Source organism: Myotis lucifugus, unplaced genomic scaffold (genome assembly GCF_000147115.1).
Source record: "Myotis lucifugus unplaced genomic scaffold, Myoluc2.0 scaffold_0, whole genome shotgun sequence".
NCBI lineage: Eukaryota > Metazoa > Chordata > Mammalia > Chiroptera > Vespertilionidae > Myotis > Myotis lucifugus.
The window spans coordinates 2,111,372-2,137,675 of record NW_005871048.1 but is presented as its reverse complement, the minus strand read 5'-3'; the positions used below and the strand labels follow the sequence as shown (position 1 = coordinate 2,137,675).

The following is a 26,304-nucleotide window of genomic DNA, read 5'->3' as shown; positions in this document are numbered from 1 at the left end:
AGTTCATATTATACTCTTCAAATGTAACTCAGCCACTGCTCACAGGTGGACAGGGTAAGAGGTGCCAATGCCAGGGGCACACTCAGAACATGCCCACAGGAATGCTTTGGCAGGGAATGGGCCTAAATGCTAAGCAGTAAAAATTATAACTAAAATACAGAACAACAATCATCCAGAACCACTGGAAAGCTAGCTGAATGGAAGTCCTACATCTAGAGAAGTAAAGAAGAAAGCACACTGAGACTGGTAGGAGGCGTGGAGGTGCGGAAAGTGCTGGTCTGACACCCACTTGTGCCGCTTCTATAATTGGGAGGGAGATCGCCTCTGCGGAGGCTGCCCGGAGGAGCAAGGGGACCTAGCCCCACACCAGACACCCTGCCCAGGATCCCAGAGCTGGAAAAAGAAGTCCCTATGGGCAGTAAGAACTACGGGCTGTAAAAACCAGTGCAGATTGGGGGTTAGTGACACAGAGGCTGCTGGAGACCCAGCTGTTCCTCTAAAAAGGCTGGCACCATGAACTGAACTTATAAGTTCCTGCCTCCTCTGAGCTCCAACACCAGTGCCAGGCTCTAGGGGACACAGACACATACCAGGAGGAACTGGATTGTCTGTCATCGGGGCAGGAACTCGTGGGTGGCTTTCTCCCAGATGGAGGTGCTCGCAGGGATCATTATTCCTATGCTGGGACCTTCCTGGTCGCAGGGCTGACTGGTAGCCATTTCTGTTTGCTTGACTTGGTGATTCACTGAGACTCCACCCTACCCAATTTACAATCCCACCCAAGCTGTGTGCAGTGGCTTTTGCATATGAATGGCCTGTCCTAGCTCAGGCTAAAAGCTCTCAAACAACTTGCACTTAGGTCAGGGAGCCCCAAACCTATCAATAAAAGGCCCAGGACCTAGCACCAGCAGCAGCCTGCCTTGCTTCATAGCTGGGCCTCATCTAGGCACTTCCAAACCTGATATAAAGAGGAGGAATCTGCAGATCTCTCTGTAGCTCCTTCTGGGTGGCCCCAGGCAGTGGCTGACTCTGCACCTCCCTGGAGATCCAAGAGCCAGTGTACCCAGTGGTCAGTGTAAGACCATACCAGATTACAACTCTACACATCCATAAGCCACACACTCAAGGGGAAGACTCAGTGAGCACCAAAGCCCCACTGAAGCAAGTCCTGCTCCATAAGGGTGTCTCGTGCACAGCAGCTCTCCCACTGTAGTTCCAGCTGGTCCTCATAGCTAATTGGCCTAGAGGTCAATTCCTCCCAGCGACACCAACAGCAATCAAGTCTCAACTACAACAAGATTGTGTTCACTGCCTACAGAGGGGTGCACCTAGAGCTCTCAGCTCAGGTGACTGGGGAGGCTGAGCCACTGGGTCCTATAGAACACTTACTACACAAGGCCACTCACCAACTCAAGGAGACATAGCAGCTCTACCCAATACAGAGAAACAAACACAGGGAAGCAGCCAAAATGCGGAGACAAAGAAACATGTCACAAATGAAAAAAATGGAAGAAAGCAAACTACTGGATATAGAGTTCAAAACCACAGTTATAAGGTTACTCATGAATCTTCTAGAAACCTCCAAAAAACAAAAAAGGAGCAGTCAGAAATTAAGCATACACTGACTGAAATAAAGAATAATATACAGGAATTCAACAGTAGAGTAGAGGATTCTGAGAATCAAATCAATAATTGGAAATATGAGGAAGCCCAGAAATCTTGAAGCTGTCCTAGGAAAGTATCAGTGTGTCTGTCTCCTTCCCTCCCCTCATGCACTCTTGCCCCCGGTCAAGTCAGAAAATGTCCTGTTCATGAAGGTTATACCTGCCTGTGAGTCAGGCTTCTTCAATGTACTAGTTACAAAAACAGTTTAATTTTCTGAAAATAAAACCCCACATCTCAGTATCTAGGGAAACGAAAACAAATAAAAAAGAAATCTAAAATTAAAATGCTACACCAAATACTAATTCATCACAGTGATTCGTTTCTAACTAACTCCAACATTCAGTGGATCTCAAAAGCATCACAGAAGTCAGAAGACATGAAGAAAACACATCTAGCATGTTATGGGAAGAGTAACATAACTTTACACAGAAAGGTGTTTTTATTAAAAAGTTTGTGAGCACAATGGTGAAAAACCGGAGAGGGCTTTCCAACAATTTCTGATGCCTTTTCAGTATGTGAATGATTTTGCGTGTTTGAACACTGAATTCCTAACAACTACCTAAAATATGTTGGTTGTTTAAAATAAAAATAATTTCTCCCTCCAAAACTGGTTTTGTACTCATTGTAGATTTTGACAGAATCATTTAGGTAAAGGAAAAAGTCAACTAAGTGTATCAAAGCAACTGAAAATCTTTGAGCTATTTAAGCAGGAAGGAGCTACATTCTTTTAGTTGCTGTATTTGAAATATCCCTGAACAGAGTGCTGACAATTTTGTAAGCTGAAATAAGTCCTAGATGGGATAGAGTGGATGAATTTAAACGGACAGATTATTTCCATCTGCTGTTGCTTCTTTCTCTCCCTCCCCCCCATCTTCCTCCTCCTCTGGCCCCTCTGGGATCCAAATGTTTTGATTCCCACAGGTAAGAGTAAAGCTTTATCATACTATACCTAAGAAAGAATTTAATTTCTCTTAAAATTACTTTTAAACCAATGAGTATGTCTGCCGTCTAGAGTATAACCTGAAAAATAGAGGGTGCACAATAGCTAATGTACCCGGGAGGTCTCACGAAAGCACTTCAGAGGAAAAAAGGCAATAAATGTATTTTTACAACTAACTCACTTTGCCACTGTGATCATGAGAACATAGTGGTTGGTTTGAAATGCCAATAACATTTTTATCTTCCTGCTTCTTTAAAGCTGATGACTGGTAACACTGATTGATTTTCATGGAACACTTTTGACAAAAGCATCCAAAAGAAATTTCGTATGGCTTAAAAATAAAATTTTTTCTCATGCTTTTCTCTTGTTTCTATAGTTAATTGCACAGTGATGAATAATAACTATATAAAAACATTTCTAGCTTTTGACATAAGTCCAAGAGCTAGGGTACTGATTATTTAGATTTTAATTTTGTGTGGGTACAAATAAGAGTTTACTTAAATATAACTATAATCCCTGTTTCCTGCCTTTGTTATTAATTATGAAATCTAAATCCACTGTATTTAGAAACTCAAGTTATCTAACATCATCAAGGATGCTGGGTTAAGGACATTTTTTTCTTCTTCTCCGGCATTTAAAAAACAATTTTTTATTCATTTCAGAGAGGAAGGGAGAAGGAGAGAGAGAGAGATAAGAAACATCAATGATTAGAATCATTGATGGGTTGCCTCCTGCACACTCCCTACTGGGGACTGAGCCTGCAACTCAACCATGTGCCCTGACTGGGAATTGAATCATGACCTCCTGGTTCATAGGTCAACGCTCAACATAGGTCAACACTCAATCCCTGAGCCACACCGGCCAGGCTCCAGCATTTTTGACTGGCCTCTCCTCAGAGCCTTCTGAGGGAGCTGGCTGGGGTATCTATCCATTTTTTAAAACAGCTTTATTGATATATGATTCATATCCCATAGATTTCATCTATTTAGACGTGTACAATTCAATAGTTTTCAGCATATTAATAGATATGTACAGTCATTACTACAGCTGATTTTAGAACATTTCATTACCTTAGAAATACCCTTTAGCTATCACCTCCTCTCTTGCCACCCTACCCTCTCTCTTCTAAGCAACCACTGACTTGCTCTGTCTCTGTAGATCTGCCTATTATGGACATTTCTTATGAAAGAAATTACAACCTATGTGGTCCTTTGTAACTGGCTTCTTCCACTGAGCATGTTTTCAAGGCTCACCCTTGCTTTCTCATGTGTCAGTATTTCATTCCTTTTGATGGCTAAACATTATTCCACTGGATGGATCTATCTCTGCCCCCTTTTCAAAGATCATTTGGACACTGGGGACACATTATAGAATGTTTCACTTACCGACACATACACGTCCATCCACACCCACAGCCAGGCCTGGGGGACAGTCACAGCGGAAGGACCCTTCATTGTTGATACAATGCCCATTCATGCAGATTCCTGGGGTTTGGCATTCGTCAACATCTGCCCAGAGGGGAACACAAGCCAGGCCACAACTGGGTAAATTTAACTTTCTTTTTATCTGTTGTCACTGCTCTATATTCTCAACCTTTTGTTTTTAATTTTGAAATTTGTGGGAAAACAGATGTTATAATAAATCTTTTTTTAAATTAAATTTATCAGGGGAATCTTGCATCTTAATACAACTCTAAAACATTTTCAGAAAGACTAGGGAAAGTTACCATTTCGGAAAAAAAGAGCTACTATTTTGATAATTATTTGGCAACCCTGTTTAACATACATAATATTTAATCCCAATTAGTTAAGTGAAACAAATTCTTAAAAGTAAGGTAAACTTTTGTAATCACCTTTTATTTACACACACACACAATTCTAACTACGAGGGATGTTTTAATATTAACTTTATCAGTTCATAATATCAAAATAGTTTGGGGTATCTCTTCTAATTTTCAATCTGCTTCAAATTATCAAAGGTAACTCACAATTAAAAGGCTCCCCAAATGATGAAACAGCCTTCAAAACACAGGGCTGCTAAAATCATGAACATTTCAAGTCTTACAGACTACAACATTTGTAATAAGAAAATTAAAAAATAATTTCAAGAAAGCAGAAACTGGTGAGATCTAGGTTATCTTTCTATGTGTATTTAATTTTCTTAAGAAATTGTGAAATAAAGCACATGCTATAATGTAATGCTACACACTGGATGGAACATAATGCTAATCTCATATCCTGTGTTACATTCAACCTTGAGATGACTTCCGAGTGATGAGTTCAATCAGCAAAACTACAATGGTTCTATTTAATCCTGTACTCTCCTTTCTTGAATAGTCAAGAAGCAATTTTTTATTCAGAAACACGAGAATCAGTCTTGATTTTTCTCTCTAATGTCCCTGGAATTTCATTGAAATTATAGGGATTAGTTATGAGTCTTATTTGGTATTCAAATAAATTTGTGCAATTGAAGGCAGAAACCATCCTCAAAGTTAATTTTGTCTAAAATGAGAAAGCTGGGGAGGGGGGTAATGGAGGGGGGAACAAGCTTGTTTCTAAGTAGGAACTGCAAAATTTGTTGCATCTTACTAAATTCCAATTGTGAGTACACACATAAGATAGCCTTATTGATTTCCAAGAGGCATTATCTTTTGCTAAGTTATCACTAGAGCTTGGCCTTCAAAATGGCTTTATGAACAAAACAACTGATAGGAATATTTAAATTATTTCTTCACTAAATCAATGTAAAATTTTTAGATAATGATATAATCATAAATGATCTGTATATTAGCTTTATGGAAAAGATGTAATTCAAAACTAGTTCTGAGAATACACAAAAATGAAAACCTTTCAAGATTTTTTTCTTCCCCTTTTTAATTTAGGGCAGAGACAAATTATTTCTATGTTTTCTCTTTCAGACTTAATAGAACCTATCTGTCATTCTCTTAATTTTTCCTATATCATTATTAGTTTTGTAAAATATTACTGTTCCCTAGACCACAATATGTGTTTTTCTAGGAAGCTTTAGACACCTGCCTTACTGAATTAGCAAGAGATGTGAATAATATAAAACCCACATGAAGAAACTGAAGTAATTCTTGCGTGATTCATTCAAAGAAAAAAGATGGTTTCAATCACAGTGATTTTCCTATCTCAAAGCCACACATACCAGTACAGTAACGCCCATTTGGAGCCAAGACAAATCCTGGTTTGCAGATGCACTTGAAGCTGCCATCTTCATTAATGCACATCCCATTCAAACACATGTTGGTAGTTGTACATTCATCATGATCTGTGGAGGAGAGAGAGGAACTCACACCACTGGCCTTGAGGGAACCAGTTTCCTCTCCTTCCACAAACAATCAAATTCCACTGTGTAAATGAGCCATGTGCTCATGAATTCCTCCCAGCCCCCCTAATATGAATGGAAACTGAGTGAGAGCAAATAGTGTAGGGAATGTGTATAAGGGATGTAAAGGAAAAGAATTAAGTTAATTTTGTGCTTAGTGGCTATTAAAACCACATGAGTAGCTTTTATTTTGATTTCCAAAAAAGTTAATAGGATTTCAGGGATTTTTTTTCTTTTGTAAGGGAGAATGACGCAATGATAAACTTCATTGTAAGTGAAATGATCTCGACTTTTATTAGTGGGTGATTTGATTTTAACATATGCCAAACATTTTACATACCCCCAGAGTGAGGATGGGGGAGACCTGTTCTATCTTGTCAGTGTTGTCACCCCAACATGTGAAATGCAGTAGGTAGTAATAATTATTACAAAGAATAACTGCTACTTACAATTAAACATATACCACAAGGAAATTTCCAGAAGCAGTGAAGTGTTCCTTGTTATAACATTTGCCAAAAAAAGAAATAAATAAAAATCTGTTGTTTCACTTTAACAGTCTTATGTTAAAAGCATTTATATTTTCCCTAAGTCACCTGAAGAACTCTCTCACATATGTGTTGTGTGAGCTTTCATGGAAATAGTATATATGCTTCTAAATAAAAATGTATATCCTTTAAAAATCTTTTGCAAAGGAGCAGGCAATTTCCATACCAACACAGTTTTTTCCATCTGTAGTTAATTCAAAGCCGGCATTGCAAATGCACTGGAAACTTCCATCTGTGTTCACACATCGACCATTTTTACAAAGAACCCCATTCTGGATGCACTCATCAATATCTGGGAAAATTAAGAATGGCCAAACATTTTTATTTTACAATAATTAAAGATACAAACAGTAAGATAATAAATTTAATTTCAAATATCCAGTTTATTTTTACATGTACTATACAAAATCATGCTGCTTCTTTAGCAAAATTTCCATTTCTCACTAACCTTTTATTTTTTCTTGGGTAGGTAGATGTAGCAATTTTAAAGCCTTGAGTAATTGAAGAGGGAAAGAGAGAAAGATGACATGGGTGTGCAGTGAACCTAATCGAGGGCAGGTAGGGGAGCTGTTTTTGACACAGTGGTTGAAGACCTTAAACATCAGAGCAAGGAGTTGAGTAAGAATCAAGTAACTACAGAATATTTGGATTAACAGCAACATGATGAAAACTTCTGGAGCAAGTTTGTTTAAGCAACTACCTGTGGATGAATAGGAAATGAACAAGAAGACAAGCAGAGTCATCTGTGAAAAGAATTCCTAGATGAATCAGCAGTGAGGTAGAGAGTTTGAACCATGGTAGAGACCAGGCATAATTTGGTGTTGAACTGTGTGTGAGGTTCACAGGCAACAGTAGATGAAAATGACTATAAATATTAAATTCCATTGATAGGAGAGCAGTAATGCTACTGGTGTTACTCAGAAAAAGAAAGCTGTGATTTAGGGAAGAAAGATAAACTGAATTTTTCTGAAGCCAGATACCACAATGCCTGGGTTATATATGCAAATAGTGTTTATGTATAAACGGAGCCCTTCTGAAGGAACAGAAATCTGTAATAACGGAACAGCGCTTATTTCATTCCATGTTTTATTTTAATAAATCTACTTTTAACCTCAACAGCCTGGGTCGCTGTATTTCACGGAACATTTTCAAATGTGAAAGCAAACTGCCTTACCAATGCATGCTTGCTTGGTAGGAGTCCTCTGGAATCCAGCATGACATTTACAATAATAGGATCCAGGTGTGTTAACACAATCTCCATTAGTGCAAGGATTTGATGTGCATTCATCAACATCTGTGAGCAGCAAAAGAAACCATTATAGACTTCACTCCATTTCTAGAAATGTTTGTTTAAAATACATTTAGGCCCCCTAAATTTGAGAGGCTAGTCAGTGGTAATAGTCTAAATAGCAGAGTATTTATAAATGAATGAACATTCCTTTCTTTAAATACAGAGGCCAGTATGGAGATTTACAAAAATATTGCCTATTGGAGAGTACAAGCAAATTTGCTTTAATCAAGAAACAATGATTTTTCAATCTGAATAATGCACAATGATTAAAAGCATGGACTCCTTACTATCGTTAGTAGTCTGGGCAAGTGAAGAGCCTCTCTAGCCTCAGGATAGTGTTAGAAGATCAATGGAAGATTTTTGAAAATATATATTTATATTACATGTTGTCACTTCTATTAGTTTTAATGAAAGAGATAGCTGGATTATGGGATTCATCATTTTGTGAACTCAACTATATATGTAACTATATATGCATGGAGGCTTGGTAATATTTTGTAGTAACAGAGGGTGGGGTAAAAATGGAAATTAATTAAAACAAAGTCTATTATTTTCAGTAGCTTCAGGTTTTTCTAGGATCTTAATATTGGCACAGGATTTTTTTTTTTTTTGCATAAAACCAAGTTTTATGCAAATACTAGTTCTGATCCTAAATGGGAAAAATGCCACTGCTTTTCATTCAAGGCTCCCTAAGGCCTGATTAAATGCAAACCCATTGCAGAATTCAGGAACTGCACAACCAAATGGCAGTCTCAACAATCTGGAAGTCAACTCCCAGAAAAATCACATGTTAGAAAAAGTTTAATTCATCTTCTCTCAACAATGCCCACTAAACAGTATTTTGAATGCTGGCAAATTAAAAACATGGCTGGCTGGTGAGGGCATAATGACTTGCCATTTCACATACATGTAGAAGCCATTAACATATACAATTTCAGCTAAATCAGAGAGCACAACAATAAAATCAATTCACAGGTTTAACATTTTAATAAACAGATTACTCTTTTCACAGATGTTCTTAAAACAGGAACTGTACTCTATCAAACTCACAACCTCAATTATATAAACACTCAGGCAGAATGCAATTAAGCTCTCTCTAGTAAAGGGGAGTGGGGAATCTCATAGCAAATAAAAAAAAACAACAAGAAAAAACCCCAAGATTAAATGATTTTTCAATTCATCCAAAGACACCTTCAGCCCATTAAGACTTAACTCACATTTAAACTTTTGGTCGATAACATCAATTCTACTAAGCCAAAGGAATGAAGCAAAATGAAAAAAGAGAGTTTAGAGTGTTAGTAAGCATACAAAGTATAATTAATGAACTTTCCAATACGAAATTTCATGTTCAGTGTGCAGTGTTGAAGATCCCTTAAGTTCTATGTCTTTGTAATATTGACAATTAAAAATGTGCTATAGATGCATCTCTATAGAAGCTTCATTGTAAATATCTGTTCTAGTGAAAAACATGCATCCAATCCCCTCTCTTTAGATAAACTTTCTGGGAAGCTGGGTCACTATCAGAACCTCTCCCTCCCCTTAAGAACCTGTTCCCAAAGCCTCTAGTTCCTAGGATTGCCTCTGCCAGTTATTTTGCCATTAAAACTCCAATTCATTGCTGTTTCTGTAGCTCCTTGCCTAAGAACCAGTACTCAGAGAAGAGAATTCGTTCACTTATTTATTTTGGAAGGACGACAATCACCAAAAACCTATAAGTGACTAAAATCCATGACTTTCACACCCCATTTGTTTTCTAAGTTAATGGAAGACTAATCATAAATGAGCACTGCCATGTTCTGAAATGTACACCTCATGGCCCTACTTTATTCTGAGTCTCACACTTCAAAGTGTTCCCCTTTGTTTTGCCTTGTGCAGAGGAACAGGGGCACTTAAATTTTACATCTGTATACTTTGATTTCTTCCTATATTTTCACTGTGGACTGAGCATTTTTAGGCAAAATTCACAAGATTTTAAACTCCTAAAATAAATGAGAAAGTAATTTTAAACTCCTAAAGTAATTGAGAAAGACATCATCAAAATGGTTAAATTCTCAGATACTACTGGTATAAGAAATAGTAACCATTGAAAAAGTGCTTTATATTCCAACTTAGCAAACACTTTTAATTTGCAAGGGCTCTACGATTATCTTTGGCCCAACAGAAACAAAAATTATTTCTTACTCTTCCAAAATAGAATAATTTAAATGGAGTTAAAAACCACTGCTAACAGCAGTCTGACTTAGACAACAAAAGAGTCACAAAAATTCATTTTAGAGGAGAATTCCCAGGAAAAAGAGAGAATAATGTGATGAGTAAATACCACTTTCCAGATCTCAGGAGTAACTCATAATAGCAAAATGGACCCAATTCTATTTTCCTGGTCTTTGATTCTTTAATACAGTTATTGACTTTCAAGTTATACCACTTCCTCAGTATCTAAAGCAGCGGTTCTCAACCTGTGGGTCGTGACCCCTTTGGGGGTCAAACGACCCTTTCACAGGGGTCGCCTAAGACCATCAGAAAACACATATATAATTACATATAGTTTTTGTGACTAATCACTATGCTTTAATTATGTTCAATTTGTAACAATGAAATTGGGGGTCACCACAACATGAGGAACTGTATTAAAGGGTAGCAGCAGTAGGGAGGTTGAGAACCACTGAAAAGGAAGTTCCCAAATAGCAAGGGCAGTTTGTTATTTTTCAAAACACAGGTGCAATTAACATAGTCACCACTTTATCTTGGGTTTATGTCCTCTTTAGCTTTTTCTGACACCTCAACGTGTTGTTTATAAACTCAAACACAAATTGGCTAGAAGTTGACACTAGAAAGAGTATAGGATGAAAAACAGTAAAAACTTCTCTTCTGAAAAGATGCCCCAATACTAATCTTTGTCCCTAGGTATACAATAGAAAGATAACTCTGCCTAGGCTTTCGCTTTTCAGGGCTGGATGATGAGATCAAACTAGAATGGAACTGTCTGTAATAATGTTTGGGTAAAACTCAGAAGTTGAAGATTTATGTTAACATACTAACTGTGCAGACATACAATCCCAATATTACATTAGACATAGAGTTTATTAAAAGGGTGGCAGCAGCCTTTCTCACCTGGGTTCCAGGAAAAGTACCTTAAGTCATCCATTTCATGTGGTTAGTTCATTTCCTGCGCACCCAGCATTGTACTAACCATGCACCACCCTTGGGAGAAGTGAAGTTCTGCAGGGCCTCATTCTCTACAGGAACCCTGGTTAAGAAAGCTGGACCAGCAGCATGACTACAATAGGAACTGCTGATCCTTAAAGACAGTTTATCTTTATGCTAAAGGTTTGCAAGCTCCCCCCTGAGTGGAGGTGCTTTACTAGCTAGAATAAAGTGTATCCAGGCATTAACATGAAATAAATGGTGGTTTCTGGCTAGTTTACAAAAAATGTTTAACTTCTGGCCTACGTTTACTTGTTAATTAGTGAATCATGCAGTGACACATGAATGACAAATATTAATAGCAAAGCAAAAATAGCCAATCAAATTTCAGTTTGACAGATTGTAACTGTGTATGTATGTGCAAGAGGGAATTTTTATATATTATATACTTACAATAATGTTTTCTGGTAGTAAAATCATTTTCAAGACACATAATAAGAATAGATATATCAGTATTTCATGCTGTTCCCAAACTAACCACCTGGTCTATCACTTAAACAAGCATCGAGTATTACCCGCTCAGCAAGGGCTGCTGTGTATGGTTGCACTGCACAATCGAGGGTGCCCGTTTCTGTGTGAATGGCACCTGCTACACTTGTGCAGTGAAAAACCTATGCAACGGTACATAGGGATCCTGAATTAAGCCTTATTTAATCATTCTCATCTTGTAACTCTGTACATAGTTTAGAATAATCATTTTTCCAAAACACTGTATTTGGCTCACATTTTCCTTCATAATCATAGTCCACTTAGATCTTTTCAGTTTAACTTAGCAAATTATAATCCTAACTCTCTGTTCCTGGTTTCTCATCTATATTTTGTAACAGAAGACCTGAACCCAAATCTGGTATTTAGTGTTATGCTAATTATGAAACATACATGATCATTTGTTAATATAAAGAATAAATAAAAGAATAACCTCAAAATGGCTCAATTCCCATAGTCCTAAAACTACTCTTAATAGATCCTCAAACCTGTTCATTATGAAATCTAGATTCCCCCCCCCCTCGTTGTATTTGATTTTTCTGCCACATTTAACACACTTGACACTACTTTTCTCTTGAAAGTGTACCCTTGCATAGCTTCAGGGACATAATACTTTCTGCATTATTTTTTCCTCTCTCCAACACTATTAGTGTTTTCTTTATGAACTTACGTTGTTGTTCCACGAGATCCAGCTGCAGAACTACTATTAATCTTTTCATCCTTCTTGCTGTTCAGTCCAGGAGACAGTATTCACTCTCATGGTTAATATCCACCTTATGTTACCGATCTGTATGTACCTCTGGCACTGAACACTTCTCTTAGCTTTCTTTAGACTTTTATAATTAAACACTCTACACACCTAAAACTTTACATGTCTAAAAAAAGTTTTCATCAGCCCTGGCCAGTTTTTCCTAGTGGTTAGAGTATTAGCCCATGGACCAAAGTGTCGTGGGTTCATTCCAGGTCAAGGGCAAGTACCTCAGTTGTGGATTCGAACCCTGGCCCCAGTCGTGGTGCGTGTGGGAAGCAATCATTTGATGTGTCTCTCTCACTTCAATGTTTCTCTCTCTCTTACCCCACACCCCTTCTCCTCCTTCCGCTCTCTTTAAAGATCAATGGAAAAAGTATCCTTGGGTGAGGAGTAAAAAAAAAAATAAATTCATCAGCTATTTCCTCCCAATCTGTACCTTCCTGTGCACGTTAATGACACTATCATATATCCAGTGTTGTTCAGCTAAGAGGGAAAGAAAGCAAGGAGAGACAGAGACAGAAATCTCATATTTAGGGTGGGGGATTCTTGATGTGGCCTAGCTCAGCAATAGGTTAAGGAAGCATACGGAAGACCATGCACACAGGACAGACAACTTGGAAATTAGCTTTACTTCAAAAGACTTTTTTTTCTATCACATTCAGTCCAATTTATCTGTACAGTGTAAAAGCTATCAAAGACTAAGAAGGATTAAAGAGTCAAGAGCTTACCTATGCAATCCCCATTTGCATCCTGCTTATAGCCCATGTTGCACTCACAGCGGTAGCTAGAAACAGTAGGTATGCAGCGTCCGTTTAAACAGAGATTAGCATGGTGCTTGCAGATATCTATTGTCTGGTTCAGAATAGCTATGGAAAATTAAAACACAAGTGATAGTTCATTATTACATGGATTGCTTTTCTTAGAGCTAATTTTTAAAAGGATATTTAATAGTACATTACTTAGGTGTACATATCAAAAGCTCACATTATTCTAAATTGTATTAAAACTTTAAGGTTGAGGATCTTAAAAATATTCTTGTGACACATGGTTGTAACTGGCATTTGTTAAGTTACGCATCTGGAGACTTTGCCCACAATAATGTCTTTAAAATGTCAGGAATGTTCTACTGTACATTTGAATGCTTTCCATTTCTTTTTTTGTAACTGTGCTGAATATTCAGATATAGTATAAGGCAATATGCCAAAAATAATAAACACCACACCGTGGGACATCATAAAATATTATTAGCAAGAGCAGTTCTTTTAAAAAGAATGAACTCAAATGTCAAGTACACCGATGCCAATTCTGGCCTGAAGCCCACGGTTCTCAATTTCTTAAGTTATTCAACAAAAAAGAGTGAGGAAAAGAAAGATATTTCATTATAATATTTGGATAGGCACAGAGCAAGCCTTATTCAGTTTATCTCAGTTGAGAAATGGTTCTGGAACTAATTCAAGGGTTGTATGAATAGGGCAGCTGCAAAGGGCCAAGTGAAATACACTGGAACCAAAAACGTGCTTTTGAATGGCGTCATCTGGATTGGAGTATCACTGTACTCTCCTCTCTCCTTTCAAAGAAAGCCTGGATCACTCATTCTTTTATCCAATTTGGAAAGTTAATGAAACACACAAAAAAATAATATTTTTCTTAAGAATTCTATATTACTGCGTTATATTTTAGACCCTGAAACAGATTTTTACACATATATGTATACATGCACACACACACCTTTTGGAAAAAAACGTTAGGGATTATAATATCATTTAAGGCAGAAAACTAAAGAGTTTACACAAAAAAGTGAACACTCACTTAGTCCAGTGATGATGGGCCCCTGTCCCCCGGCCCCTACACCCGCTCCCCCAACACCAGGAGAAAAGCCATTGCCTCCAGGGATGGGGATGAAGCCTGCCCCTCCAGGGCCATAGCCATTGCCATTGCCATTTGGGGCAAAGCCATTCCCCCCAGTGCCTCCAGGTCTGGAACCAGCACTTCCTGGAATCCCTCCTATTGGAAGTCCATCCATGCAAAGTCTTTGATACTCCTCTAGAAAAAAAAGAAAGTTCAGTTACACACAAACGGCTGTCTTTCTGCATAATAAAAGCAATCTGTGTTGGCTTATCTGTACCTACATGATGTGAATAAGTAGCGCATTATCCTGATAAATATTTTCAATGCTAACAGTAGCAGAATACATGTTTCAGAAAAATATTAAAACCTATATGCCATATTTTAACTGAGTTGCATAACCAAAGAATTGTCTGTATGAGTATTTTGAATTTATGTCCCTTAGTGAAACTCTTAAAATTCTAGATATAACTTTGAATGCAAGAAATTTATTTGAATGGAAGAAAATTAAAGCTTTAAATAATTCATTCTATACATTTTATTTTGCTTGAAATGTCTTCAGTATTGCACCTATACATGTTTCCTATCTCTTTTCTTGTCTTTAAGGGATTAATACGGCTTCAGAGTAATATTTTTTTCCAATGTGGATTTTAACAGATGATGGTATTTAATAAGCTTTAAAATCTGCTCCTTATTTGTCCAAGTATCAAAGTTGAGAGAAAAGAAGCAAGGATAGTGATTGCCTTTATTTCCTTAATTGTTCTCAAAATTAAGAAACTCTATCAGAAGAAATGAAAACTATTTAGCTCAAGTAATTGTTTCAGTATTAATATTACTATTATTTATTATTATTAATATTACTATTATTTATTACTAGTGGAACTATGAGTTTCCAAAATTATACACTATGTATTAACTCTTTTTTTAAAATTTTACTACTTGGTTTTGATATTTTCTAGCTTAAAGATTTTGAAAGAATGTGCCTTGTTTTTCTCCATAACAGTACATATAGTTACATATTTTATAAGCATAGTTCAAAAAATTAGTTTCCATAAAAATTATAATTTAATATGAAACAATACAATAACAAATATTGATATACCTTTATGTGATAAGGTATATCAATATATGCTATTGTATATTAATTGTACTTTAACTATTCATATTATATTAATAAGAGACACCATTGCTCATTCATCCTAAAGTGATTTTCCGATTTAGCCTCAGTTATATGGCAGTTAATATAGCAAAATGAATGAGAGGCATCCTCCTACCCTTGTATTCTTAATGTTCAGGTCATTAGAAAAAAGAAAATATCTTCAAGATTGGGACACTATAAGATAAGATAAGATAAAGGTACTCCTGAAATAAAATATAAATGGAGGTTGAACTTTTTAGTCAAAGATATTCAAGCTCTGGAATGAAAGATCAGGAGGAGGTTTTATAACTGAATTGAAATATGGGCATTCAAAATAATTTTTAAAAATACTTCACAAAGACCGGTGGTAATCAGCTTTTAGGTATTATTTTAATATCAATAAATTACGTACAGTCAAAATTGATCCCAAGTAAATAATGCTATCCCAACTCTCCCCAAAACACCCAAACTGTCCTCCGTTAAATCAGGAAGACAGTAATGGGAATATAGACATGACATGACTTCAAAATGAAGAGCAAAGTACATTAGTACAAATTTTCTTCATACTGTCTGTCTTGAGGAGACTAGCAGCCAGCCACTCACCAGAGCCTCTGACGGGACAGGCTTCAGGAATGGTTCCAAGGCCCCAGCAGCGGCCGGGTTCACAGCAGCATTGCATTTTTGTCATTCTGCCCGGGAGCTCTTGTGCACAGCGACCATTCACCAGGCCTGAGAAACATGTGCCTGATCTTTGATCTGAACATGTGAAAATAAAATAGAAGGCATGGTAGAATTATCTCAAGTTCTTAGTTCATCATTTCACACATTAGAAGAGGTTAAATGAAGTGAGTTATTTTACTTAATCTCTAGTGTATCTATTTATTCTCTTCATTTCTATTACATTTATTCATTCCTTTACTTATTTACTGAGCAAATGTTCATTGAGAACCTATTCCATGCTACATCCCAGGGATACAAACATGAAAGACATAAAGTAGATACGAGCCCATACTGCAGTGAGAAGCCAACACAGCCAGGTCTGGAACTTGAAGAAAAGCAGAAAGGCAACAACCCAACCCCATCCTAAATCCTCCAATCCCAGCTGACCTGGATATGTGTGCTGTTTTTGGCCACTGAGATTTTTGTGGATGTTTGTTACACAGCAGTATCTGACTGATAGAGGCCTACTTTAGAAAGGTTGATCAGAAGCATCTCTCTGAGACAGTCACAGCTGAGAAGAGACTTGAATAAAGTCAGATCATGAACCGTGTAGCTATCTGAAGGAAGATTAGTTCAAAGAGAAAAAAGGGGATGTACTTGATGTGTGTGAAAAGCAAGAGTCCAATGTGACTAGAGAAGAACATGCAAAAGGGAGAGACTATGAGCTCAGAGAGATATCAAAGGCAAGATCATGGAGACCTGAGGACCATTCAGGAGGACTTTGGATGTTATTTGATGTTCTTTAAGATTAATTAAATGGCTTCAATTAGAAGAAACACAATAGTTTACATTTAAAAAAATCTCTTTGGCCACTGACTGTAGCGAGCACAGGAAGACCTTCAGGTGAGAGATGATGGTAGCCTGGATGAGGATGGCAGCAGTAAAGATGATGACATATTTTGAAAGTACAGACAATGGGAACTTGCATGGGTCTGGGGTCTGAGGGAAAAGAGAGAATTTCCTAAGTTTTTGATTTACACAGTTGAGACGGGGATGACAATTAGGATTAGAGGACATAATACAAAGCTTCTCTTTAACATGTTACATTTGGGATGTTAAATATATGAACCTGGAACCCAGAGGAGTGGTCAGGCTGAAGATATATACCTGTGAGTTATCAGTGTATCTACCAGTACATAGGTATTATAAGCTATGAGGCTAGGTGAGACATTTTCAAGAACCAGGGGCAATAGATCATGTCAAATGGTGATTAAGAAGTAAAGTAAGGTGCAGATTCAGAAGTAACCACTGGGTTTGGCAGTATTGCTATGATAAGGATTGTGTGTATTATCCTACAGTATTGGGGGAAAGAGAAGTGACATGATCAAATGTGACTATGATAAAGGTCACTCTAGCAGCAGGGTAGAGAATGGATTAGAATGGCAGATAAAAGCTAGAAGATATCATCAAAAGACTACATAAAAAGCATAACTGCATAAGGATAAAATATTAGTGTCATCTGTGGGTTTATAACTGAATCTACCTTTATTGTGTAAACAATGAAAAAAATTGTGTCTAATTTCCTATGTATTATTCAACTTTTATCAAGAAGCCTTCGAAGGTATTTTGTATATGACCACCAGAAGAAAGATGTAGCACAACAATCAGGAGCTGCATATTAATAATGCACTTGAAACTATTAATGACAAATAATCCCATTAATAGATAAAGCCTATTTCTTTGCATTACATATAGTTTAAAATAAATATATTTTCTCGAATGGTCCATAGTATACCTTGGGTTGCTTTGCTTCCAAGTTATCCTATATAATAAAGAGCTAATATGCTAATTAGACCGGACGGCAGAATGACCTTCTGGAATGACCTTCCTGAACGACCAGTGGGTGGGGCCATGGGGCTGTGAGGGCAGAGACAGCTGGGGCTGTGAGGGCCTACTCTTGCACGAATTTCATGCATTGGGCCTCTAGTTGTTAAATAAAAGAATTGAATTTAAAATGCTCCATGTAAGAATCAGTACACCTCCCCCTGTATCCCAAAAGAAACCTAGTATATATCCCAAAGCAAAGTATAGATGGTCCCCAACTTTAGGATGGTTCGACTTAACTATTTTTTGACTTTATGAAGGTGTGAAAGCAGTATGCATTCAATAGAAACTGTACTTCGAATTTTGATTTTGACCTTTTCCTGGGCTATAGATAATGTGATATGATATGTTCTCCTGATGCTGGGCAGGAGCTGTGAGCTGCAGCTCCCGGTCAGCCACACAACCACCAGGATAAACAATAGATACTCTATAGTGTACTGTGTTGCCAACGTTTTCTGAACATGTTTAGGGTAGGCTAAGCTAAGTGATGATGTTTGGTAGGTTAGGTGTATTAAATGTGTTTTCAACTTACAAAGAGTTTATTGGAAAGTAGCTTCATTATATGCTGAGGAGAATCTGTACTAAATTTGGTACATGCCTGCATGCTTGAAGACACTGCAGACATTTCATAAACTGCGTAAGTTGCTGTCACTGGGAATGATTTCACAGGTAAGTTTCTATTCCCAAGAATGATCCAGGAAAATAATTTTGGAAATATTCATTCCAGAAACCCAAAGCACCACATTCCTATACTTACTCGATTGTTCCACTCCTCCAGAACAGGATGTAAATTAGAAAGTCCCAAACTCTTAACAGTAATCACTGCAATGAAACAATACTACCAGGTAGATTGAATTGTATTGATCTCTTCAAGGTTTCTGCAAGGAGGAGGCTGTACCTTAAGTTTTGAAGAAGCAGTGGCCTTGAATCGGGAGACCTAGGTTTACATCAAAATTCTAATTGATTATGCAATATATTGAACTCTTCTTTGTCCTGGAAAAGGGTTGGTGGGTGAATTAAATGAAACAACATATGTTCTGTTTCTAGCAGAATGGTGGATTAGCTACTCTGAATGTCTCTTTCACTAGAAATGTCACAGATAAAACAATTTTAAAAAATACATCACCTAGCTGGCATGAACTATTTAAAGAATATATCACCTAGTGGACATGAAAGAAATGAAAAACAGTCTCAAAATGAAGTGAGAACAGGAACCATAGGAGGTAAGTGAACAGAAAGTTTTCAGTTTTAGGGCTTACTTCTGCCAAACTCTAGAAACCTGAAACTTCAACTCTGATACGTTCACAGGACCCCACGCCTGCACAAGAGATAAGAAGCCTAGTCTCTCCCCTCCAATATGAATGCAACAGGGGACTCCCTGATGAAGCAGGGGCTCCACAGAGCTGTATCCCTAGAGTAAGGTTAACTTAGAGAAGGGCAGCTAAGAGACTTGCCTGTCTCTGCCTCAGTCCTGGGTGGAGGTAAAGAAAGACCTTTCCAAAGAATCTGTAACCACAAACTCTTCCTCACACAGACAGCTTTGATGTCTCAATTCCTATTAGGTCTGAAAAACTTCAAAGAAGGAATCTAATATAAAGATGTCCTCAGGTATAAATATTTCAAGCAACAGGCAAAAACTAATACCACTGAGGATTTAATATTGACACCAGGTCTGAAAGAATTCCCACAAATAAAATTCCAAGAAAAACGGGTAGCTAACAGGAAAAGAATAAGTAAACAAGTAACACACAAGGAAACAAGGCTCAATGAAAAACAGCTAGCTGACTGAACAAATAGCAAATTTCAGATACTGAAATGGTCAGACTAATTCTGACCATTATTAATTAATAATAATTTATCAAATGTCAGTTAATAACTACATTATAGTTAATATGTCTATGACTATTAAAGTATAAAAATTTGAACAAGGAGAAAGAGCCCATAAAAAAGGAAAGAACAGACTTAAAAGAATTCAGTGAAACTTCTATAAATGAAAATGATTGTAACTGAAGTAAAATGTTCTGTGAATATATTAAACAGTTTTGCACATAGTTGAAGAGAAAATTACTAAGCTGGACAATATAGGTGAATAAATTAACTTCATTGTAGGTTAGAGAGACAAAGAGATAAAAAATGTTAAGAAGAAGTTAAGAAATATGGACATGAGCTTGAAAAGATAATATATATCTAATAGGAGTACTAGAAAGAGGTAATAAACAGAGGTAACTGGGAGAGGCAATGTTCAACAGATATTACTTTAGAATGTTCTAACAAGGTTGCAACAATCTCAAGTCTAGGAATTCTGGCAAATCCAAAGCAGGAAAAATAAAAAGAAATCCACAGGTTATCACATCACTGAAACCACAAACCAACAAAGGAAAAGCAAAGATCTTAAAAACAGCTAGAAAGAAAAGACAGACTACCTGCTAAGGAATGATATTTAAACAAGCACTGACTTCTTAACAGAAACAATGGATGCTAGACACAATGGAATATTATTTTCTGTCCACTTAACATTCTGTATCCAAAGAAACCATCTTTCCAGAGGAAAAATCAAGGTCATTTTCAGGAATTAAAAAAACAAAGAAAATTTTCTCTAAAAGTTCTCTCTAAAGAAAATTTTTGAAGAGGTGATTTAGGCAAAATAAAAATGATTCCAAGTAGAAGGTTTGGAATGTATAAAATAATGAAGAGGAAAAATATTGTTAGGTACCTAGGTAAAATCTAACAGGCACTAAAATATCAAACAGCAATAATAATGATTAATTTGTTGCAAAGAGGGAGTGGCAGTAACTAGAATTTTTTATTTTTTTTTAAATTTTGTTTTATTGCTTAAAGTATTACAAAGAGCATTACATATGTCTCCTTTCCCTCCCACCCCCCTTGACATTCCCCCGGCCTCCCTTACCCCCCAGTGTCTTGTGTCCATTGGTTATGCTCATATGCATGCATACAAGTCCTTCGGTTGATCTCTTACCCTCTCCCCCGCAACCCTCCCCGGGCCTCCCACTGTAGTTTGACAGTCTGTTCAATGCTGCTCTGCCTCTGTATCTATTTTTGTTCATCAGTTTATAATGGTCTTTAATATTCTTTTATTTTTTAGATATGGTTAAAACTACAGATTAATTTTAGACTTGAAGTTACATATACATCTGAAAACAGCTAGGATAACCACTAAAATCACAGAAATAATGTATGTAACTTCTGAACAACAAAGGGAAAATAACAGAATGCGGGGGAAGAGGAAACCCTGAATAAATCCAAAAGAAATAGAAAAAAGAAGGTAGGAAGCACAGAGAAGGTAATAGAAATAAAAACAAATATATCAATGTAAAACTTTCAACAATAAAGAATTAAAAAAACAAATATATCAGTTACTATAATTAATATAAATGAGTTTAGTCTCAACTTAAAAGGTAAAGATTTTCATATTGTGCAAAACAATTTAGATTTTGATTGTTTAAAAGAGACAAATTTAAAACATAAGGAAGCAAAAACAGTGAGAAGAAAAATATAAAATAGGCATATATTTAAATATTACACTTCCTCTCACAAAATGTGATGCAAAATAATATGAGGTAAAATATACCAAGAGAAAATATTTAGAAATTGACAAAAAAGGAAAAGAACTTTAGAATCAATACATATTGAAAAAAGGTTCAATTTATCAGGAAAATATAATATTTTTAAACATCATCATCTTATAATATAACATCAAAATATATAAAACAAAAACTTAAACACACAGAAAAACAGAAATCTACCATCATATTTATTTTTTTATTTTTAGTTTTATTGATTATAAACGTATTTTAGAGAGGAAGGGAGAGAGAGAGAGAGATAGAAACATCAATGATGACAGGGAATCATTGATTGGCTGCCTCTTGCATGTCCCCCAATGGGGATCAAACCTGCAATCGGGGCATGTGCCCTTGATGGAACCTGACCATGATCTCCTGGTTCATAGATCAACACTCAACCACTGAGCCATGCCGCTGGCCCAAAGTGGGATATTTATACAACTCTTTCAGTAACTGACAGACAAAGTAGATAAAGTTCAGTAGATATAGAGAAAATCATAATAGTATAGTTAATAAGTTTCATCTAATGGATATATCTATGCAACAACTGGAGAAAACACTTTTTTTTTCAAGCCCACATGGGAGATTTGCAAGCCAGAAAAACCTCTTACACTTCTAAACAACTAATGGGCCAAACACAATAGCACATTGGAAATAAGTAAATAAATATGAAAATGAGTAGGTGCTCATCAGGAATCCCTCAGGAATCTACATTTACCACTCTCAAACTTTGGGAGTCTGTAATATTTTAAGGGATCTACAAATCTTACACTGAACATTGCAATGCATGTAACACCTCACAGTATGTAGGTACTACATAATTCCTGCTTATGAAGATTTCTATGACTAATAAAATACAAATTCATTTAAAATTATTACTTAATACTCAGTAGCATTTTCATTATGTATTTTCTCAAAGATACTGAATTATCCTCATATGTCCAATAGTATTTATTGAAAGAAACCATGTCACTGATGAGGGTAGAGGGGCAGAAAGTGAGGATTGGAAAGTAAATCATAACTTTTTTCATAAATTCCACAATTATTCTCTTCTAATAACATCAAGGAGGCAAGGAAATCACCTCCAATAAATATGAAAAATGCGGGGGAAGAGTCAAAAACATATCAGGATGAAATACGGATCAGTGATGTCTCATTGTTAAGGTCTCCCCAAAAATAGATTTCAAAGGCAAAAGAGTGGCTAGGAGTTAGGTTCTTTGCTTTGCATATCTCTGATAAAGTACTGTGTTGGAAATGTGTCATATGATAGAATATTTGAAATAAAAAAAGGGACCTTCCACAGAACTAACTAAGAGTCATCTAGGCAGACTCTGAAGATAGGGAATTATTAGGAGCAAAGGCAGATGAAGCATATTTATTACCCATTAGGACAAATCCTTCTAATGCTTGGTATATATTTAACTGTAGGACTGATATGTCACTGGAATGAAAACAAGTCTATTCCTCCAATAATAGCCTATTGCCCTCACTACACTCCCAGAGCAAGGTTTACATGAAGTCTTATTTAAAGCCACACTGAAAAAGAGGAAGCAATCCATCTCTTCTGATTAAAATATAAATCTATCTTGAAGCAAAATAATGGTACCATTATCAGAGTTTGTTTCATGGCTTGACATTCAGTCTAAACTTGATTTAAGAGAACTAAAGGTTAATTATACATTGTGATGAAAACTTGGTAAAAGTTGGGGGTTGTACCTTGAAATAAATATGTCTCCTGTTGAGTGAGCTTTGCTTGTTAAAAATGAAGGGTTCAGCCAGAAAACACGGATGAGGTTGGCTCAAGCCAGAATACTAGTAGTGATAGTAGGTGTTCGGTAAATAGCAACCATTGTCTCAGGTTTTATCCCCTGATCCTGGAGGCTGCCCCGCCTCTTTGATGGTCTGGCGCCAACATGGGTTTCCCTTGATTGATTCTGCAGATTCGGACTATTCCTAAAATACATTCATGTTGCTTTCATGTTTCCGTTACACAAGACTAACTAGAACTAGGAACAATGGTTCTTAGAGTTACTTCTTTCTTTAAAATAGTGAACTGTTCATTCCTCACTGTCTAAGCTTCTCTTTCTGGGACATTCTTTCTTAATTAAAATACTATCCCTGATCCACCAATCACCTATTACATAATTCTGAAGTTAAAACTAAAACACTATTCAGTACTTTGTTTCATCCCCATCTCCCTTTCCCCTTTAGTTAAATATTTAGTTTTTGGTTATCTTTCAAGTGTTGTTATAAATGTGTATATGCATATATAACCAACACCCATCATTCACATAAAATGCTGCATAATAACAGCACATCCCCACATCCTTCTACATCATCGTATCATGATCTTCCTCATTTCTTTATAACAGTTTTCCCCCATTGATTTTTGTCTGTGTTCTGCTCAAAAGTCTTGATGGGCTCTCACTGCCCTTAGGACCAACCTGGAACTTTTTAGCATGGCAGTTAAGAACTTTAGCAATAGAACCCTTCATCTCAACCCATCTTTCCCGTTTTACTCAGCAATCTTTCCCAGACATGCTCTTCTCACCATCTCCTGAGTCCACCAAGATACCCAGCACCTGTAATCTTGCTCACACCTTTCTCCTTGCTCAGCACACCCTACTTCCTTTGGGGAGCTCCTGCCCATTTTTCAAGATCAACATCAGTGCTCATTTCCTGTGATCAATTTTTACTACAATAATCAGGCCTTTCATTTTAACTTATAGTATTTATTGCCTAAAAATTACTTAGCAATTAATCGCCTCAAACTTTCTCTCCTCCCCACCCCCCACATTATGTTTTCCAGTTTTGTTTTCTCAAGAATACTCCAAGGCAATATTGTGCACGGAAACTTTTAACGCTCACGGTAAAGCACTTGGAAGTTGTGGCAAGTCATGTTACTGCAAGGATTTCTAAACCCTTGCTCTCATTTTTTGAACTTCACTCGCTGCTGACTGGCACTTGGGAGTCCCACTGCTGAGGGTTCCTACTAGAGCTCTGTGTGCACAACAGCAGCAGTGACATTATTTTGCACACAGAATTTGCTCCATGCTGCTTGTCAATTCATTATTTACTCATCGCTGGCTGCCAGTCACTCTTCTGCCTATATTACAATCTAAAGCTTAGGTATTAAAAAATGCCATGGATATGACAATGACACTGACTTCCAAAGTGATATAAGGGCCATCAAGTTGTGCTACTAAAAATGCTTCTAAAAATATTATTAGGTATGTTTCAACTCTTTAGAAATGACATATGTTAGTACTCTGTTAAAAATAGAAAGCTCTTTCCTGGATATTTAAAAAATTTGATGAAACATACCAGATAAATTTAAATTAGGAATTTGACTTTTATAGTTAGCATGAAATTAAATGGGAAAACTATCCTCTTTTACTGGTATAATTAAAACTAGAGGCCTGGTGCATGAAATTTGTGCATGGGTAGGGTCCCTAGGCCTGGCCGGCGATCAGGGCCAATCTGTGGGGTGACTGGCAGGGCAATCAGGGGGCCCCTGCTGGCACCCACCGTGGCTGGCCTGGGGCCTGTGGGCTGGGGGCAGCCCCTGGTGGTCAGTGTGCATCATAGTGACTGGTCATTCCACTGATTTGCATATTAGGCTTTTATTATATAGGACTAGAGGCTCAGTGCACAAAAATTTGTGCACTCGGGGGGAGGGGGTCCCTCAGCCCGGCCTGTGCCCTCTCACAGTCTGGGACCCTTCAGAGGATGACCACCTGCTGGCTTAGGCCTGCTCCCCAGGGGATTGGGCCTAAGCTGGCAATCAGACATACCTCTGGCAGCCCGGCAGCCCTCGGGGGATGTCCACTTGGCAGCGGGGAGCAGACCTAAGCTGCAGTCGGACATCCTTAGCGCTGCTGAGGAGGCAGGAGAGGCTCCCACCACCACTGCTGTACTTGCAGCCATCAGCCTGGCTTGTGGCTGAGGAGAGCTCCCCCATGTGGGAGCGCACTGACCACCAGAGGGCAGCTGCTGCATTGAGCGTCTGCCCCCTGGTGGTCAGTGTGTGTCATAGTGACCAGTCATTCCCAGTCGTTCTGCTGTTAGGGTCAGTTTGCATATTACCCTTTTACTATATAGGATAGAGGCCTGGTGCACGGGTGGGGGCCAGCTGGTTTTCCCTGAAGGGTGTCCCGGATCAGGGTGGGGGTCCTGCTTGGGTGCCTGGCCAGGCTGGGTGAGGGGCTGATGGCTGTTTGCAGCTGGCCACACCCCCTTTAGGGTGGGGGTCCCCACTGGGGTGCCTGGCCAGTCTGGGTGAGGGCCTGAGGGCCGTTTTCAGGCTGGCCCGCGACTGAAGCTCCCAGCTTCTCCTTTTTTTCTTTTCTTTTTTTAATTCTGGGATTTATTTACCTTCTATAATTGAAACTTTGTTGCCGTCACTGGAGCTGAGAGCCGGCTCCTGCTCGCTCCAGCTCTGAGGCCATGGCCTGCTGAAAGCAGGTATCTGGGGTTTGTTTAGCTTCTATAATTGAAACTTTGTTGCCATCACTGGAGCTAAGAGCCGGCTCCTGCTCGCTCTAGCTCTGAGGCCACGGCCTGCTGAAAGCAGGTATCTGGGGTTTCTTTAGCTTCTATAATTGAAACTTTGTTGCTTTCGGAGCTCAGAGCCGGGCCGCGGCAGGCGGGGAACCTTGGCTTCCTCCATCACTGGAGCAAGCAAGCCTCCTGCTCGCTTCAGCTGTGTGGCTGCCGGGTGCCATCTTTGTTGGTAGTTAATTTGCATATCGCGCTGATTAGCCAATGGGGGCGTAGCGAAGATAAGGTCAATTACCATGTTTGTCTATTATTAGATAGGATGTCTAGCTAAGCTCTCATGTCATATGAAAATATTTTCCTACACATAAAAGAAACAGGCAGTTACTGTGACCAGGTGGCTGAGTTGGATGGATGGTCATCCGGTACACCAAAAGGTTTTGGGTTTAATCCCCAGTCAGGGCACATA

The 26,304-nt window shown here is 37.8% G+C and overlaps 1 protein-coding gene across 1 annotated transcript in view; it reads right to left on the bottom strand.

The window, feature by feature from the left end:
* The window catches only part of FBN2 (fibrillin 2), a 242,315-nt gene that overhangs the window by 99,481 nt on the left and 116,530 nt on the right, over nucleotides 1-26,304 (bottom strand). The window contains 7 exon segments of the mRNA XM_006081068.3: nucleotides 3,991-4,113; nucleotides 5,774-5,896; nucleotides 6,665-6,790; nucleotides 7,673-7,792; nucleotides 12,959-13,096; nucleotides 14,040-14,273; nucleotides 15,817-15,969. Of these exon segments, the coding sequence (XP_006081130.1) occupies nucleotides 3,991-4,113; nucleotides 5,774-5,896; nucleotides 6,665-6,790; nucleotides 7,673-7,792; nucleotides 12,959-13,096; nucleotides 14,040-14,273; nucleotides 15,817-15,969 (1,017 nt within the window).